Source organism: Papilio xuthus, unplaced genomic scaffold (genome assembly GCF_000836235.2).
Source record: "Papilio xuthus unplaced genomic scaffold, Pxut_1.1 DF828142.1, whole genome shotgun sequence".
NCBI lineage: Eukaryota > Metazoa > Arthropoda > Insecta > Lepidoptera > Papilionidae > Papilio > Papilio xuthus.
Genome location: NW_013530507.1, coordinates 3,745,196 through 3,763,852, shown reverse-complemented (window position 1 = coordinate 3,763,852; position 18,657 = coordinate 3,745,196). Strand labels below are relative to the sequence as shown.

The 18,657-nt window shown below is 31.8% G+C and overlaps 3 protein-coding genes across 3 annotated transcripts in view; all 3 read left to right on the top strand.

Moving 5' to 3' along the window:
- LOC106114500 (uncharacterized) overlaps positions 1–11,250 on the top strand; it is a 14,237-nt gene extending 2,987 nt beyond the window's left edge. The window contains exons 2-6 of the mRNA XM_013307735.1: positions 7,638–7,903; positions 9,145–9,358; positions 10,187–10,333; positions 10,570–10,710; positions 11,033–11,250. Coding sequence (XP_013163189.1) covers positions 7,645–7,903; positions 9,145–9,358; positions 10,187–10,333; positions 10,570–10,710; positions 11,033–11,111 — 840 coding nt within the window. The 5' untranslated portion in view covers positions 7,638–7,644 and the 3' untranslated portion in view covers positions 11,112–11,250. The remainder of the gene's footprint in view (positions 1–7,637; positions 7,904–9,144; positions 9,359–10,186; positions 10,334–10,569; positions 10,711–11,032) is intronic.
- Positions 11,251–13,075: 1,825 nt separating this feature from the next.
- LOC106114501 (uncharacterized) lies at positions 13,076–13,929 on the top strand. Its single transcript, XM_013307736.1, has 3 exons — positions 13,076–13,171; positions 13,240–13,350; positions 13,600–13,929. The coding sequence occupies exons 1-3, from the start codon at positions 13,163–13,165 to the stop codon at positions 13,771–13,773; spliced, it is 294 nt and encodes a 97-aa protein (XP_013163190.1). The 5' UTR covers positions 13,076–13,162; the 3' UTR covers positions 13,774–13,929.
- Positions 13,930–14,050: 121 nt separating this feature from the next.
- LOC106114412 (peptidyl-alpha-hydroxyglycine alpha-amidating lyase 2) lies at positions 14,051–16,277 on the top strand. The gene is made up of 5 exons (XM_013307607.1): positions 14,051–14,322; positions 14,559–14,704; positions 14,834–15,032; positions 15,449–15,964; positions 16,072–16,277. The coding sequence occupies exons 1-5, from the start codon at positions 14,179–14,181 to the stop codon at positions 16,189–16,191; spliced, it is 1,125 nt and encodes a 374-aa protein (XP_013163061.1). The 5' UTR covers positions 14,051–14,178; the 3' UTR covers positions 16,192–16,277.
- Positions 16,278–18,657: the final 2,380 nt, after the last annotated feature.

Here is an 18,657-nt window from a genome sequence, read left to right as displayed (position 1 = left end):
GCGGTTCAAATCCCAAGCCACTATTTTTTTTTTTTTGATATTTAAACTTTTTAATTTTAATATCGAAGCACATGTAAATAAGCTCTATCGCCGTAGTTATTAGGTACTTTTTGATATTGCCTTGGACTAATGAGTTTGACCGTTAAAGTACTTTTCTATTTCAAACAAAAATGAAGGAGATAAAGCGATGCTATTGACATGTGATTTGTTTATTACTCATGTTTATTACTCATGTTTGTTAAACTTGTACCGGTAAAAATAACACTTTTACTTTTACCTTTTACTGATACTGATTATATTTAAGAAACAAAGAAAAAAAACTGAATGTCAATATCCAAACTACATCAAATTTTTGGTCGATTGCAATAAACATTCCAGTGTGCGTGGGCGCGCACACATATGTAGATAACACTTGTACGTATAGTTTCCGAACGTACCATTCTTAAAACCCGCAAAGACAATCCACGCTCCGCCCACTCACTTCACCCGCGATGGTCTGACCTAATTGTTGTGAACTTTATTTAAATTTCTTTCTACCCGACAGCGAAAATTATAAAAAAAAATTGTCGAGCAAAATTTTACATTACCAAATTTTTACTGGTTATGAAAAAATAACCCCGTGATTGATAAAATGAAAAAAAGTAGCCTGAGATTCGAACCGGTAAACTTACTACATATTACGGCAAACATACTAGAATACTGCGCCAAACTAGTATATATTGTGACAAGGCAAAATTTGATATTAGTTATTACGTATCTGTCATGTTCGGCGTGACAAACTTTTATAATATATTTAAGCGTTATGACAGGAGAAGAAAAATATTGGGTTGCCCAGTAAGTTCGTGCCGCTTTATAAGGAAAATTGAAACCCTGTTCTCTTAAATTTTTGGAAATGTTTTTAAATTATATTGGTACGACTCTATACCTAAAACGTCTTTTATTTTTGGCTAAAATTTTAAAAATTAGTTTTTATCTCAACCAATGAAATGAAATTATTCACAATATAGAAATTTTTGTGACGTTTGATAATGGTGGAAATCCGAAAATGAATCCACTTCAGCTACAGTCTATTGTAAGCTTTATATCGAAAATCAGAACGAACTTTCCGGACAACCTATAATGTTAATACAAAGTGTCAAATGAATGTAACAGAAGTAGTTTATTCCAAATTGTATCACAAGTATATAGAGATACAGTTCAATTTTGTCAAATGTACCGATATTTTTGCGCACCTTGACTGCTTCGTTACTTATGACGCTGTGGCTGCTACGATATTTATGAGCATCTTGCATGTACTCATATATTTGACGCTGTGTATGTACCGATGTATTTGAGCAGGGTGAATGTATCTATTATTTTGAGGACTTTTGTTGTACCGATATAATTGATTACTTTTGATGTACCTATATATTTGCATATCTTGTCTGTGACGATCTATATGACGCTGACTGTACGTAACGAGCTGTCAAATAAAGTCGGTCGTACATCAGTTGAAGCAACAGCGGCGCCATCTGTAGGCGACGATAAAGCGACCTCAAGTTAAAACAATAACACATTTGGCGGAGATGAAATGTTGCGATTCGTCTTGCAGTGTCAAGTTTACAATGGACACTTCTATGTGTAGATTCTCTTGACCCAGAACTGAACAGTTTTGATCTGTTTTGAAATTTCCTTCCGTGAAATATACGGCATATTTGTGAATAAGAAAATGCAATATACTTTGTAAGACTATAAAATGGATTTTTAGAGGCGAGTTTATCTTACTAAAATTATAAATGGATTTATGGATGGATGTTTGTTTGTAGCTAAAATTTGACATAGATGTAGAACATAGTCTGAAAGAACACATAGCCTACTAATTTGTAAGCCCAAGGTACAGCTAGTTTACTGTATGCACAAATTTAGCTAGGTTAGGTTAGTAATTTTTCACAATTTTGATTTTTACTGACTGATTATTGTCTACCTTAGACCACTACAGTAGATATGTAAACGTTTTTCGTTAACGAAAATACATATTAATTTGATAATGCGATCAAATTCTTATAATTAAACAGCGATAGACAGTCGATCATGACTTCGCAAATCTAAGTATCGTTTTCCATTGATGCAATATTACATTATGACATGGTCTTAGTATTAAATAATTTAACACAAAACACTGCTATATCTAAGTGTAAGCAATGACAACCGTTACCTCGATGTTATAAAACGTTTCTTGCTGATTGTAATCAATTTACTTTTTGCATATAACTTCGTTGTATCATCTCACATTGTGAACGTATATATACAAATATTTTTATATATTTTACTACACAAAATATGTTTAAAAAGCAACAATCCTTAGCTTAGACAGATCAGAATAGACTGATAAAAAAAATGAAATTTAATTGTAAGAATAATTCGTTTAGAAGTCAGTCAAATATAAAAAATATACGATGTTAGCTATTTAAAATTCTTTAACATGCATTTAAACTTATTCTCTATTGTTTTAAAAAATATTACTACGTTTTAACAAAGAAACTTAAATAAAATAAGTTATTAAAAAGTGTGTCAAAGAATATTTAAAAAAACAATACACGAACTCTCACTACCGTTTTGGAATATACTCGTACTTTTTTAAACAATACCATTCGTAGCTATTATTAGGATATTTGACTACAGATGTATTTATATACAGTCTGACTTAAAATACTTCCTTAGAGTCAATTATTGTACAACAAACTTTAAAAGAGGTAAAGACGTTTGTTGTTAATAAAGACAAACTATACGTCACGTGAATCAAACCCCCAAACTCGATGATGTTGTGTCGACACATTGCTTAGTTACTATGGTGACCTTTCAACCCCAACAAATCTGCACCATGTCATAATTGGCATTGTCACACGAAATTTCAGCTCAATCAGTAATCAGGAAGTGGATCAAATTTAGCTTGCAAGATTTGATAACATCGGGAAAGGTGAAACTAAATAAAAGCTTGTAATATTATTGCATCGTATCAAACATTTCACCCAAACGGGTAGGAAATATATCCTCGACTGTATCCTGGCTGAATGCATCCGTTACCTCTAATAAATTAATCATTTCACTTTCGTCACAAAGGGTGTTTCATGTTTTTTTTCAATTGTGAAAGCGGACACAGTTTCGCATACGAATCGATTGCGTGATTACAATCGGAAACAAATCGATCACTTTATCGGTACTGAGGTTTCGATTCGGAAACACGCTGTATGAATATTAAATAACTACATGAATAGTTAATACGAAAGCTTCCAACTGATGAGATTTAAAACTTTATTTTTTGTAACTAGTTGTTACTTCAATTCATCATCAGCTCACTATACGTCCGCACCGAGGGGCTCGGAGCCTACCCTAAGTTAGGGGTGACTAGGCCATAGTCAACTACGCTGGCCAAGTGCGGGTTGGTTGACTTCACACATATCTTTGAATTTCTTCTCAGATATGTGCAGGTTGCATCACGATGTTTTCCTTCACCGTAAGAACGTCGGATAAATGTACATATGTAAATCGGAAATCGATAAACATATTGGTACATTGCGGGAATCGAACCCAGGACCTGCAGATTGCAAATCAAGTGCTTGACCCCTGAGCCACCGACGCTCTTACTCTTACTTTAATTACATCACTACTATGCAAAGAATACTAAACTAAATTTAATTATTTCATTCACGAAGTATTTGGTATTCATGGTTTCTTTAAATCAGTTCAGTTAGACGCACGTTTAAATTTATATATAATATATTACTAGCGGTCGCCCACGACTCCGTTTGCACGTTTTAAACATTTAGAAGCCTATGTATTCTTCCAGACGTTCTATATGTACGCCAAATTTCATTGAGATCCGTCCTGGAGATACCTTCAAACAAACATTCATACATCCTTCCATCCATCCATCCACATTCGCATTTATAATATTAGTAAGATTTTTAAAACGTTTTATTAAAGAATTCGTATGTAGAGCAATAAGAGATGATGCTTGGTAATTGTTACCGATTTTCACTGTCGAACAACATAAATAAAATACTGTCATCTCTTTTATTCCCTTTGAAACAAATAGAGATAGTTATATGTATTTCTACGAATGCTTCACACACGGTTATGAAGTAAACAATACTGATCGTCAAAGTAAGTCAGTCTGTTCAACAGAGATCATTGTTATTAAAATTTTGACGTTATTATTCATTATTTGGTTTCTTTACCCACATATTGTAACTTTCATTACTTTGAAATTTATGTACACATATGGAAATTGCATTTTGGGGTCATTACAGAGAGAAAAATATTTTATTGCTCTTTAGAAGTGGCTAAGTATTTTAATAATTTGATAGCCGGATGTATGGTTTTATATAAGACTAGCTGTCGCCCGCGACTCCGTCCGCGCGGGATTAAAAATAGATGATGGCGGATTCTCAGACCTACTCAATATGCTCACAAAATTTCATGAGAATCGGTCAAGCCGTTTCGGAGGAGTATGGGAACGAAAATTGTGACACGAGAATTTTATATATAAGATTAAGCTTAACATAAGTAAGCTTTATTTTCTACCCTAAAATTAGCTATAGCATCTTATTATTTTTAAAAGACAAAGGAATAAACGAGCAACGAAAATTATCATTTATGGTCATAGACAATACTAGAGTTAATGCTCGATAAATAATTCACAAAAGTCATGTAGTTGTAATATAGCCAGAAAATAATTGTGTCCCACTTTTCCGTTACCCGGCAAGACTAATTACAACGTATAAATATTAAATGCCATATTGTTATGGACAATATGACATTCATCTCAATAACTATGTCCGTCCGTGACCGAAGTCAATGTCACAATCATGTTCATTTCATGTAACAATACCGAGACATCGCCACTTACGTTGATTTAATATCGATTGTTGCAATAAACCGGTCCGCCTGACCTGCACCGTGCCTGATATGATGCGGGTGCAGCCAACAAACTCACTTGACCTGTAATACATTAAAGTAGGCCAATTCAACAGGTTTAGTCCTTCAATTCTTTGATAGCATTCCTTGGAAAACTAATTACAATTTTTATTGACAGTGAGTTTCTTATTTCCTTGTCTACGAATGGATCAACAGAATATTATTTAGCTGTTTGATTCGATTAGATTTAGATTTATTGATTTAATTCGGATGCTATAATAAAATTCTGAGTCTTCTAATTCCCTGAGGAGACAGATACGTATTTAGAAAAAACAAAATTGTTATAATCAAATTATATTTATCAGGTCTAATTGGCGTACTCCAGATCGTTAATCATTAATCAAAAGTGTCTCTTAGTGTTGATTTTTCATATTCAATCTACACTTTTTACGGGGGACTGTCGTTAGGCTGTCCATCACTTAAGGACTCTGAATGTGGAAGTAAGTCGTACATTTCACAAAATCCTAAAGCACATGGAGCTATTATTTCGTAAAACATTGGTGGTATATTATCATATATCGATTTCACTCCAGTCGCAATAATTTTAACCGTAAAATGTACCATGACTTTTCGTTCATTGTCAAATGGTTGCCTGGAGGGACATGTTCTTACTTGAAATTTCACACTTGTTTCCGGCTGAATACATACATAGATAGGCTTTATTGTTATTAATTTCTTCGTTATATTAGAAGCGTCTATTTTTATTGTCGAAGAGAAGATTTTATGTGTATTAGTTATAACAAAATGATCGACACAAACACCATGGACCACTGGTGCATTACTCATGTCAAATAATGTTGGGTAAATTTCTATTGGATGAGGTAAAATTTCAGCAAATACTTTAGTAGTTTTAGTGTCAATTAATTCGTATGTGTCCACCTTACGAAATTCTATATCAAAGTAACTTTGATGATAGCCAATGTATTCACATTTGCTTAAATACACCGTTGTTTTTCGTTTCGAATTCATCGGTAATCGTAAGCTTGTTACATCAAATACAAATGTATCTAAAGAAGTTTCTATAACATCCTTTAGTAAAGACAACATAAAATTTTCTATAGTATCGTTTTCAATTTCATTAATTATTGAAGGTTTTTGTATAAAGCTTGCACTAGTTTCGTTAATTGAATCACTGGCAGTTTGCATAGTAGCATTGTTTGAATTGCATGATTCAATTTCTGCTAAATCTTTCTTATGTTTAACAATTCTTATATCATATTCATATTCGTCTCTACCTTCAATTATTAAAATACCACTTGGATATCCATATTTTGGATTTAAATGCCAGGAATATACTGGTTGTATATAAACTGTTTCAGACACCTTTGTACATCTTGGTTTCTTAAATTGCGTTGAAATACTAACGCAGTATTCGGATAAGAAATTTTCATTGCCATCTTTATATTGCATTAAGAAAGTCAAACTTGTTAAGAAATCATCTTTGGTTTGTTTTAAATTAAAAATAAATTTAAATCCCATTGATAAACCAGGATATAATTTAACAGGAAGATAAGGAAACACGTTTGCTTTCTTGAATAAATCGCGATTTGTTACATTTTTGAATCTTGCAAAAACACAATCCAAAGAAGTATTTTTCAATGAAAATTTTATAATCTGCTTCATAGGTGAGTTATTGGTGATAACAATTTCTTTTGGATTACATTCAATTAATTTGAATGTCATTGAATGGCATACCGTTGGATTAGATACACCTGAGGCATCAACATCACCTGAACGTAAGGAATGATAACTTAGTTCACTATATTTTGAATCACTTGAACGACTTTCTTTCTGTTCAACATTCGGTTCATTTTCTTTATCTTCTAAATTTATATCTTCTTCTGCTGTTTCTTCAAATCCCGAAAATGTTGTGTCTATAAGGTCTGCTGTTTTCTCAGAATTCTGAATAGATGGCAAGGGCCCTTCAATATTTTGTAAACTATTTGTTTTATATTGTTTTTGTTGATTCATCCATTGAGACTTTTGCCAAACATGGATTGTTCTTATAAGTCTATCGGTTAATTCAAATGGTGTTAGCCTTGTAGTCTCCAAGCAAAGTTTCTGTATGATCAGTAGTTTTCGTAGATTTACCTCTTCAATTTTTCGTTCCCGATAGTTTGATACGAAATACAATTTCTCGATAAGGCATTTCCATTGGGGCAGTGTTTTAAAGTCTATATTAAACTTATCTTCAATACTTTTTATAAATTTTTCAACGTTTATTTTGCTATTATTTGTATCACGTATGCGAATACACGTGTCCAGTGGTTTCATTTTATAAAAATGCGGTTAATATTTTTACAAAAATGATATTAGAGTTATACTTTGACAGTAAATGAAAAACTATTCAGAAAAAGCAAGCAAAAGTTAAAAATTATTCATTGTAAAATACACATATCGTTTTTGACATGAAATGTCATTATAACACGAAATCCATTCCGTTACTCGTACGTGAAATGCCTATAAAACGGATTACAGATGATTCGTTTTATATTTTGGTGCGACATAAATTTTTCCTCATTTTTTTTTTATTGAAAAAACCAATGCTTGGCCACAAACCCTCTTTATAGTAAGTGTCTATGTGATCGAAAGATGTTACGAACTAGCTTAGTAAATAACAAAAAATATCTTTCGATCAGTTCATCTTACTTCAGCTCTAAAAAACATTTATCTTCTATCAGATACACAATGGAGGCGACAGTGTCCTGTATCCTGTTCAGCATTGCATTGGCTCTCCTACCCATAGTATCTTCAAACCAGGACCACATAGCCAAAGAAAACATACCTCATTCGAGACAGAAGAGGATACTCTGGATAACAAACGATGGACGATTAGCACTGCCACCGGGGACCACAATGGCTATCACACCTTCCCTTTCAATGCCATTCGTACGTCATCCACCCAAAGGATTTTTGTCTAACTTGACAGTCAGTTTTCCATTTACAAGTAAGTTGACAATACATTTGATATCACCAAGTTCATCCTCAACTAGTCACGTTATTTAAGCTCCCAAGTATGTTTTATTTTTAAGATTAGAAGGCAAACGAGTGGGGATTGTCTAATGTTAAGTTATCACAGATATTGATGTCTACATTCTACATGCGTTCTACATTCTTAAAGAGTCAGAGAGTCATTCGTAAAGTTTCTTCAATTATTGAATATATTAATGAATTTACAGGTAAACTGACATACGAAGTGGAATTCAAAAGTCAGTACAAGTATTTAGGTTCTACATTGAGTAGATCAGATCATAATCAATAAATGTAGAACTGACGATTAACATCTTTTAAATTATAAGTATATTGATATTAGTTTTAACAATAGTTTTTTTTTATATGTAGTATTAGATTCTGTATTTATAAGTAGAAATTGTAGGTGAAATATTTCACATATTCATATTCATCATTTCACGATTGTAGTTTATTACATATTTGTACCAAAGGTAAGTTTAGTACGTAGTCCGATAGTACCGTAGTAACGTTGGATAACTCATGAATTATATAGTCATTATGTAAATATTGCAAAGTAAGAAAGGTAATTGTAAATGTTGGAATTCCCTTGATGATGTTGGTAAGTGACTTTAAGTGGACATATAAGATTAATTTTACAAAATCAGACTTTGAAAATCTAGGTCAGATGCATTTTTCTGTTTCACCGATTGAAAACTGAAAAGTTTTTTATTTCTAAAAATAAAATAATAATCTTTATCGGGCAAAGAAAAAACATTTTTCACAAAAATTTTTGTAGGCTCTGTCTCCGGAACTATTTGTAACTGAGTTTCAGGAGACAGCGTCTTCTCTTATCTATAGCCTAAAGTTATTATAGTAAAATATCTATTTCTGTATCGATTAGTAATAAATGAAGTTTTTTCACAATTTCATAACGATATTATAAAATTGTATAGAACTGACAATTACTTTGGATAAGTCACGTTATTGTCGTACGTTAGTTCCATACAATTTGGAAGTTCGCTATGGAATCGCTTCGAATGGATTGCGTTTTGTCTATACCCTCTGACATGCGAACTTAAGAACATCTGCGTATAAAATTGATATAGCATTTATATTTGTCATTGTAGTGACGGAAAGGCTACATTTATTACAAAATATTACTTAAAGCGCAATAGGCTCAAAGAGCTAATATCCACATCTTTTATACTTAATTAATATATTTTTAACATATTATAGTTGATTTCGATAAATTGGGACTAACGGACAATGAGAACCCATACGGCGACCTGCCGCCGATCTTTGCACGTTCTATGGGCGGAGCTGCTGCATCTGTGATGGCTAATTATATCGGACATTACCTTGACACAAGACGAGGGAAGCGATCGGCGAAAGAGGCTATACCTCCAGAAGTGGAAACGGCTGTACTTGACAGATTCCATGGTGGAGAAAGGTAACATTATCGTATCTTACTAATATTATAAATACGAATGTTTACATGAATGGATGTTTTTGGAGGAATAACGGCTTAAGGATTCTCGCTAAAATTTGGCGGCAAACACAATAAGTTATTTTTTTAATTCCTTGCGGATGGTGTCGCAGGTGATAGCTAGTTAGTGTTAGGAAAAAAATCCGAAAATGTGGCAGTGTATTGACCCAACACTATTCTTTCTGACACTGGACTTTGTAACGAAAGCACGCTATTCGCGCCAAAGGATTCTAATTATTAAATGTATAAAATTAGAAATACTAAGACGCGATTATCATGTATCGATAATTAAAACAATACATTTTTATATTTATTGCAATTTGTCTTACTAGTGTAATTTCAAATTAAAAATCGACCAGACTTACTTATATTTGTCGCAAAATTCGTGTTCTACTACAAAACTGCAAGTTAACTGTCGTAAATACGAACCTATATCGATATAAGTGACCCATTTAAGATATAATTTTCTACGTGAATGCAACTTTCACCCTAATACTAATAATGTAAATCGTAATTCAAGCCACGTACGTACTAGTTGGTTACGAGTGATGAATGTTGCTTTTACTGACGATGATTTAAATTCTTGCAATGCCCCGTACACTAGTAAATGTTACATAAGTAAGATGTAACAAACATTAATCAAATAGTTTAGAATTAAATAACTTTAAGAATAAATTAAAAAGAAATAAACAATCAAAATACCAATGGGAATAGACAATAGATGTTCTTTTTTCAGTTTTTAAAATCGATTTTTTTTTACTTTTTTTTTTATTAACTGGTGCTTGTTTCCAGAGCGTTAATGTACGGTATAGCAGAGGATCTTTTGGCTAACTTCGGTCTCTCCGGTAAGGAATGTCTGTTGCGCGCCATCTGCGAGATCCATGCTCATCCGCTTACCAATTTTGGATTTCTCGGCGAAGTGATGAAGTTATTCTTTAGGTGAGTTGCAAATATTTATAACAATTCGTTTTACATCTTTATATTTAATTTCAATTGATTTAGTATCTGTGATAAGAACTCTTATAGATGTTTATTAATCCAATTTATATTATTCCCTACGTGACCTTTACAATATAAAATATAAAATGAATTTCATAGTAGAAAATTATGTGGTACTAAACAAATAAAGAGCAACTACAATTCTTATTAACTCTTGATTTCTTTAAAATTTTCAGCCCTACCAAATCGCCGTATTCAAGCCTTTTGGAAGAATACGTCGAGGCACAACGCGCAGGAGAGAGCGGTGGCGAATGTTGGCCGTACTATCGTCTATGTCCTAAAAGCATCTTCCAGCCCTCATCAGCAAACAAATACTCGTAAGTTATACCAACATATACAATTAAAGAACCAATTAGCCAACATAAACAATAATCCAACACAGAATTAATAAGTCAACGTACACTGTAAATAAGCTATTAAGAAAAAAAATAATTTGTTAGAGCACCCATGACCACAAGCATATTTTGTATTAACAACTTAGGAGTTAATAGTTGTGAGGGATATGCGTAGGAAGGAAAAATTTAGATATGACAGCTGATAGAGATGTATAGAGTAGTACATACTGTCCCGACCCTCTGCGGGATAAGGGCAGGTTCATGATGCATTTGGGAGTTCAAAAGACTTTTTTTTCAATTTCAGTGAAAATGCAGAAGATATACACAGGCGGAATGAACAAGAAAAAATCGATAAAAATTTCGTAGAACTAAAGGCAATGTAATATAGAAAATTTGTTAAAAGCGTATCCCAAATGTAGTGCTAGTTTCCAGCCAAAGTTGTTTGAAAATTAATCTACGGAAATCATCTCGTGTTGATATTTTTTTACGCTAACGTAGTAATGATACGTAGATATGGAAAAAATAATTTATAAAAAATTCAGTATATTATACTGTACATAGTTAGAAAATAAAATACATAATTTATGTGAATTAGAATTTAAAATTGAATACGTCGATTTGAAATTAAAAGAAAAATGTAAACAGTAATGAATTTAAAAACCTAATCAATATGCATCTAATAGTTTATTTGGATTTAAAATACAGAAAATTATACGTTAGCAGTTTTTAAATTATTCAACCTTTCGTGAGACATTATAGTAAACTGATATATAGACACGGCTAAACACTCACGTATATTCGTCCGGTGGCGGCACCGACTCGTTTCCAGCCCATCGGGGGCCCTTCATCAAGATGAGTGGTACTGGTATTATTTCGCGGACGCGGCTCGTCGCTCACAGTCCGCCGGTGCCGCCACCGGACAAATATACGTGAGTGTTTAGCCGTGTTTACATATCAGTTAGCAGTTTTTATATAAATTACAAGTTCCATTTAGTTTTTTATAATACGCATTTTGATGTCAATAATAAGAGAACAAAATATTTTAGAAACTTGATTTTTAATCTAAGTGCCATTCTATGTAAGGTAAATGTAACTTAGAAACAACTTTATTGTTTTGTAAATTTTTAACAACATAATTGTAAGTTAAAGTTGTAAGTAAATTAAAGTACAAGAATTGCTTAGATGAATGTATAATAAAATATATTGTTAAGTATTTATATTTATTTATTAGTAATTTATTTTAATAATTATTATTTATTTGTTGTTGCTGGTTTTATTTATAGAAATGTAAATGAAAGTCCTACTAGTGATTACCTAGTAATTTTTGGTGTAAAATAATAAAAAAATGTTCATTTTGTAATCCTAGTTGTTTTATTAGACTGAATTCACAAGTAACAATATTATGAATATTTTTACTAAATGATGTCACTTATCGTAAGTTTCCGAAACCAAAATACATGTATAAAACATATGGTTATCTCTGTTTTGATGACGATATCTTTATCTCTATATATAAAAGAAAGTCACACTATTTATAACTCAAGAACGGCTTTACCGATTGAAGAGCTGCTTTTTATTTAATTTACAAATATTATAAATGCGAATGTTTAGATGGTTGTGATGTCAATGGATGGATGGGTGTTTGAAGATATCTCTAGAACGGCTGAACGGATCTCGATTAAATTTGGCATACATAGAGAACATAGTCTGAAAGAACACACAGGCTACACTAATTAAGTTTCTTTATATATCCACGCGGACGGAATCGCGGGCGACAGCTAGTTATTTATAAAGGTAATATGTTCCCTGAAACCAACGTTTAGGCCTTCCCTTGGCTTTATTTCAACTTACATTAAATAATAACAATTTTATTTAGATTTTCACAAATATCGGACTATATTTAAAGGTTCAAAGTATATCAAGGTCTTTGATAAATCGTTATATGGCATAAACGTAATAATACATACATATATTTAGTTACTGCGCGCGCATATTTTGCCAAATTCAACTAAAATTGAACCTTAAGTTTATTCCTCAGAGTTCAAGTTACAATTGCATCATATCAAAGGAACATTATTCAATAAGATGGAATTGTTAAGGAAACAATAGATATATCTCAAATAATATATAAAATGTTTGTTATATAAAAACCTTATGCTACATAAAAAGAAAAGTCAATAATTTTTGAACATATTTCTGTCATATAACTAAAGAACTGCAAGTAAATTATTCTTTAATATACTATATAACATAAATACTATACTAGGTTAATTAATATTCCAAACTACTATTTTTTTTCTTTTGTCCGACTAAAATACTACGGTATTAAGTCTGTGACGCACGCATGTTAGCTTTCAAAACCACCGTCAGGGGGCGTGAATCGTAGGTACAGCAACTTGACAACAATCTTCTATTTTTAGATCAAACCATTGATATGTTTAAGGTAAGAGTGATAATGATGTGTCTTTTAGTGATGAAGAAAATGTTTGTGATATATGTATTTAATTGCAGCCGCAACATGTGATATTCGTTTATTTATTTATGATGAACGTAATGGTTGAATCTACAACGAAAACAAAACGAAGTTATTCCGATCAATCCGTACGAGGATATATAACAGAGGTAAGTACATTAAATTTAATCAAAACACTTTATATTTTAAACATAAATTTATATATATAATGATATAAATATAAAGAAAAAACATATGTTCGTGTAATACAACAAACTCGAAATTACAAAGCATTTTTAATTAGATAAATTACTCTACATTTTAACGTTAAAGCACATTTGTAGCATGTCTAGTTTTTGAATAACTAAATAACTGTACAGTTAAAAGTCTACGTGTATTAACAGACGCATATATTTCAGAGGACATGTTGGTGGAATGAAGTTTGTAAGGAGGAATTCCAAACGCTGTTCCGATGTAAATGCCCTTCCTGGTCATACTGCCGAAGTCCCGGAAAATATTACAACGCGGTATGTTCAATGACTGAGACGGGGTACATCTGGGACCAACCTAACTCACAATGGCGTGGTCAATAGACAGAGAAATTGTAATTCAATTTTAGCCCTCTTTATTGTGTAATTTAAAATTTATTGTTTATTTAAAATATTCCAATGTGCCAAAATTTTAACGATTCAGAGACTGAATTCATTAGGAGAATGAAATGAAATTTCGTCTTATATTTTCGTATTGAAGCAGATAATGATTTAGTTACGTTTGTAAATTAAAGTCGTGAATTTTAAAATCCATTGACCAATTTTGTTGTAATTCGTTCTTATGAATTAAATAATTTACCAAGAATGTGTATTCATTTTAACACTCCATTTATTTGTGATGTTTTTAAGGCCCCTTGTATCCGCGCATGCGTGTTAGTAGTTAGTGAAAAACGACGATCAATAAGACGTCAGTGCGAACGTAATCGTAAAAGTAGGAGATCATAACAAATGTTCAACAAAATGTTGCATATATTTCTATTGTTTTTCATCGTTTTCAATGTTTACTGTGAACCGGAGACTGTGAGAGATAACTTAGATTACTTTAGTTATGGAAACAACGAAGATGTACTTAAGAATTTGGACATACACGTCGTAAGTAATATTCATCCTAATTAAGAGAATATTTATTCTATTCTATTTGTTAAACACAAATATTTTAAATATAGAAGCGCCTATTAAAAAATAATTCATAAGACCAAGTACTGGTTATTGTTCTTTTTCTAAAAAGTCAATTTAGCGCGTGGCCTTAATTAACATTTGCTTTAAATTAAAATATTTCGATAATTACATTTATCACATCGTTTAATTTTATTCAAATAAAATTTCAGCCAAAAGATGAGATTGTACTCAGACCACAAGAAGTAAAAGACTGGCCTCAACAGTCGCTTAACGTGGGTCAGATCACTGCCGTATCCATAAATTCATTGGGACAACCGGTTATTTTCCATAGAGCCGAAAGAGTTTGGGATGAAAGGTAATATAATCCAATAAATAAATTTCTTTACTATTTCTCCATACCTTTCTTGTTCTAATTCAAACAGATATTGTATTATAATAAAACAGCATTAATACATATTTGATTTTAATTAAAAATTAATTTCAGCACATTCAACGAGTCAAACGTCTATCAGAACTTGGATAAAGGACCTATCATAGAGGATACAATTCTTGTATTGGATTCTCGCACAGGGTCAGTACTACACAGCTGGGGTGCTTATGCTTTCTATATGCCACATGGATTGACTGTCGACCATCATGACAATGTTTGGGTCACTGACGTAGCAAAACATCAGGTCTTTAAAGTAAGTACTCATAATCTTAAACTTAATTCTCTTTGAGTTTTAACAACCGAACCACCTAAATAAAAACAAAGTTTCAGTTGTCAATGATATCTCATAGTAGACCTTTTTTGTCATGAGTTTATTAACTTATTTATGTCGTCTGCGACTCCGTCGGCGCGTGATTGAAAAAATCTTAATTAGTAGCCTATGTGTAATTTTGGAATATGTTCTACATCTATGCCATTCTAACAAACATCCCTCCATCCAACCATTCATCTAAACTTTCGCATTTACAATATAAGTAAGATAGTACGACTGTAAGATTCTAACAAACAGAACATCGTTAAAAATAACCTAGATCTAGACAATTCAAAAATAGAATATGTATCAATTCTATGTAACCATTATTACTAATTGCCAATATTGTTTGTTTTCAGTACACACCAAGTAACCACAAATATCCTAGTTTGACTATCGGTGAAGCTTTTACAGCGGGCTATCCATACAGACGTCGCGTATTGTTGTGCATGCCGACTTCTGTAGCCATAGCAACAACTGGCGAAATATTTGTCGCAGACGGTTACTGCAACAATCAAATCTTGAAGTTTAATGCGGCCGGCACTTTGCTACTAACAATTCCTGCATTCTCTGACACGTTAACTCTCAATCTGCCGCATAGTGTCACATTACTGGAACATTTGGATGTCGTATGCGTTGCTGATAGGGAGAATATGAGGATCGTATGCCCAAAAGCTGGTCTTAAGAGTTACATCGATATTATGGAACCGGCGACAATCATCGAAGATCCTACGTTAGGCAGAGTGTTCGCTGTTGCTTCCCATGGGGATATTATATATGCGGTTAATGGACCGACATCACAGAATATAGCAGTCAGAGGGTTTACCGTGAATGCTGTTTATGGTAATATTTTGGATACTTGGGAACCGGCCACTGTAAGTTTTTGTTTTTAAATTTTCCATTAAATAAAAAGTCTGAGTCTTTCCAGTCAGTTATTTATATTTCTTTTTTAATTTTTAATTTCGACTTGCAATTGTTTCAGGGTTTCACAAATCCACATTCTTTGGCAGTAACAAGGAATGGATCACATTTGTACGTTACAGAAATCGGACCGAATAAGATTTGGAAGTTTGAATTGACCGATGTTTATGACCGAAAGTAGAAGACCAAGGAAAAATATAAATTAAATAAGCTTTATAATATAATATTGCGTTGCGATGGCGGATAAAATTCGCGATTAACTAACAAAAGTTCTATAGCCATTCTATATATATATATATTTTGAAAATATTATAAACTCTACTACTCACGCTTAATTCTACAATTCATATGTATAACATACTATACGTATAATACGATTAATGATAAAAGTCGACTATCAAATTCTTTTGTTTCAGTCACAAAAAAAAAAGTTAAAGTTATATAATTAAAAATAAATTCCAGCTTGATACGTTTACGCGTTTTTGAGAAAAAGGGTCTTGACAGACCGACGGACGGACAACAATGTGATCCTATAAGGGTTCCGTTTTTTTCCCTATGGTGTACGGAACCCTAAAAAACAAATAGAAATTAGGCTAAAAAGAAAATACCATACTAAGGTAATGTAGACAAATCCTAAATATAGTTCTATAATCTGTCCAAAGTTACACAACATTCTTATGTTAAAATTATGCTAATATCTATTGTCTTAACTAAAACATATGAAAAACGAGTTTTTGAACAAATAAACACATTCAAAAGCAGTTCAAAAGCCACTTTTTCCACTTTACATATACAGTTATTTCTAGAAATGTCGTTTGCTTGGTTTACCGCATTATATTTATAACTAGCTGTGCCCGCGACTTCGTCCGCTCTAAATACTGTATTTTAGCTGCGCGCGATACGAGACAGTACTTGGATATTTGCAATGTTATTACTATATTTTTCTAAAATAAACTTAGCCTACTCCTTATTACATCATCTACATGCCAAAAGAAGTCCAGTCAAAATCGGTCCAGCCGTTTCAGAGATAAGCCGGAACAAACAGACAGATAGACAAAAATTTAAAAAATGTTATTTTGGTGTATGTATCGTTATTCATATACATTTAGTAAAAAACGGTTATTTGAATATTACAAACAGACACTCCAATTTTATTTATATGTATAGATGTCCATAAGCAAAGTCTAGTTAAAATAATATAAAACTGTTCTTAGCGACGATTGAATTATTAAAACGCTTTTATATAGTACTAATACGAAACTAAGGTAAAGCAGTAATCATCATTATCATCATCAGCTCAATATGCGTCCCCACCGAGGGGCTCGGAGCCTAACCTAAGTTAGGGGTGATTAGGCCATAGTCAACCACGCTGGCCAAGTGCGGGTTGGTTGACTTCACACATATATTTGAATGTCTTCTCTGATACGTGAAACAGTAATAAGTAAATATAAATAAACAAAGATGTATCCCTAAGTTAGCTTTTTCCGGCAATTTTTTTGTTTATTAAAATATAAGCAGATTTTTGTTAATTTACTAATATTTCTTGTAACATTCCAAGTAAGCTTGTGATAAGATATGGTTTACGACAATATTCGAATGGCGGGATTCGAACTCTCGACACGTGATCGGAAATCCTTACACTTAATTATTGGGCTATTGGCGCTATAATGGATTCCCACAGAGAAATAAAGTTTTGTTTTTATAATATCAAAATTTAAAAAAAAAACTATGTAGTATATAATAGTAAATAATAAAGAATGGTCAAACGAAAAGTATTATTAACATAATGCATATATTAAAAAAACATTACCTATTATAATGATATTGCTTCTACAATTATAGCATAAAAATTAAAAAAAAATGTTCAACTTTTAGCTTTACTTTTTAAACAGTATTGTTAATAGTATTTTAGAAATGTAGCAACTTACAGTAGGTTTCTGAGACCGAAACCTTTATAACCGTACCACTGTCATTATATTTGACAAAACAGAGATAACATATTTGAAACGAAGATTTTAGTCTCAAAAATCAACAGTTAATGCTTTTCCAAAAATGAATACAAGAATAATTAAATGGTTCAAATTAATCACGCACATAAAAATGGTCTATGTTATGTCTAAGAGATTTGAAAGTCTATGGTCTGCAAGATCGTTTACATTATATTCCTTTAAAAAAGTAACCAATTTTATTGAGAATAACTTTAAAAAGGTTAAAAATTGTTGTATTATGTTATTTTAAGAAATAAATTCTGCTCTATTTATCTTTTATAATATTTTAGTGGCATTTTATATGTTAAAAATTCAATAATATTTTATCAACTGGCTATATTTGTATGGACCAAATAAATATTTGGTGAAAATTGTTAAAAGACAAATACGTAGTATGTCTAAGTAGGGTGGTATATTCAAAAATTATAACAATATATTAAAGGTATAATAATTCGTTTTATTTCTCACAAAACTTTTAAATAAATATGATCTAAAAGGAATTGCAAATGAACCTAAGATTAAAAAGAAAAGATCTACCTAAATACGAAAAAGTTAATACAATTTTAGTAAATTAAAATATTATTAAGTTTGAAAAAAAAAACAAAACTTTTACTAGTAAATCTTACTAATACTATAAATGTGAATGTATGGATGGATGT

Excerpts from the sequence above, each read along its gene's own strand:
- LOC106114501 (XM_013307736.1), top strand. Across the intron at positions 13,351-13,599 it reads TACGAGGATATATAACAGAG|AGGACATGTTGGTGGAATGA; the intron begins GTAAGTACATTA and ends CATATATTTCAG.
- LOC106114412 (XM_013307607.1), top strand. The coding sequence starts at position 14,179 with ATGTTCAACAAAATGTTGCATATATTTCTATTGTTTTTCATCGTTTTC. Across the intron at positions 14,705-14,833 it reads GAAAGAGTTTGGGATGAAAG|CACATTCAACGAGTCAAACG; the intron begins GTAATATAATCC and ends AATTAATTTCAG. Across the intron at positions 15,965-16,071 it reads ATACTTGGGAACCGGCCACT|GGTTTCACAAATCCACATTC; the intron begins GTAAGTTTTTGT and ends CAATTGTTTCAG.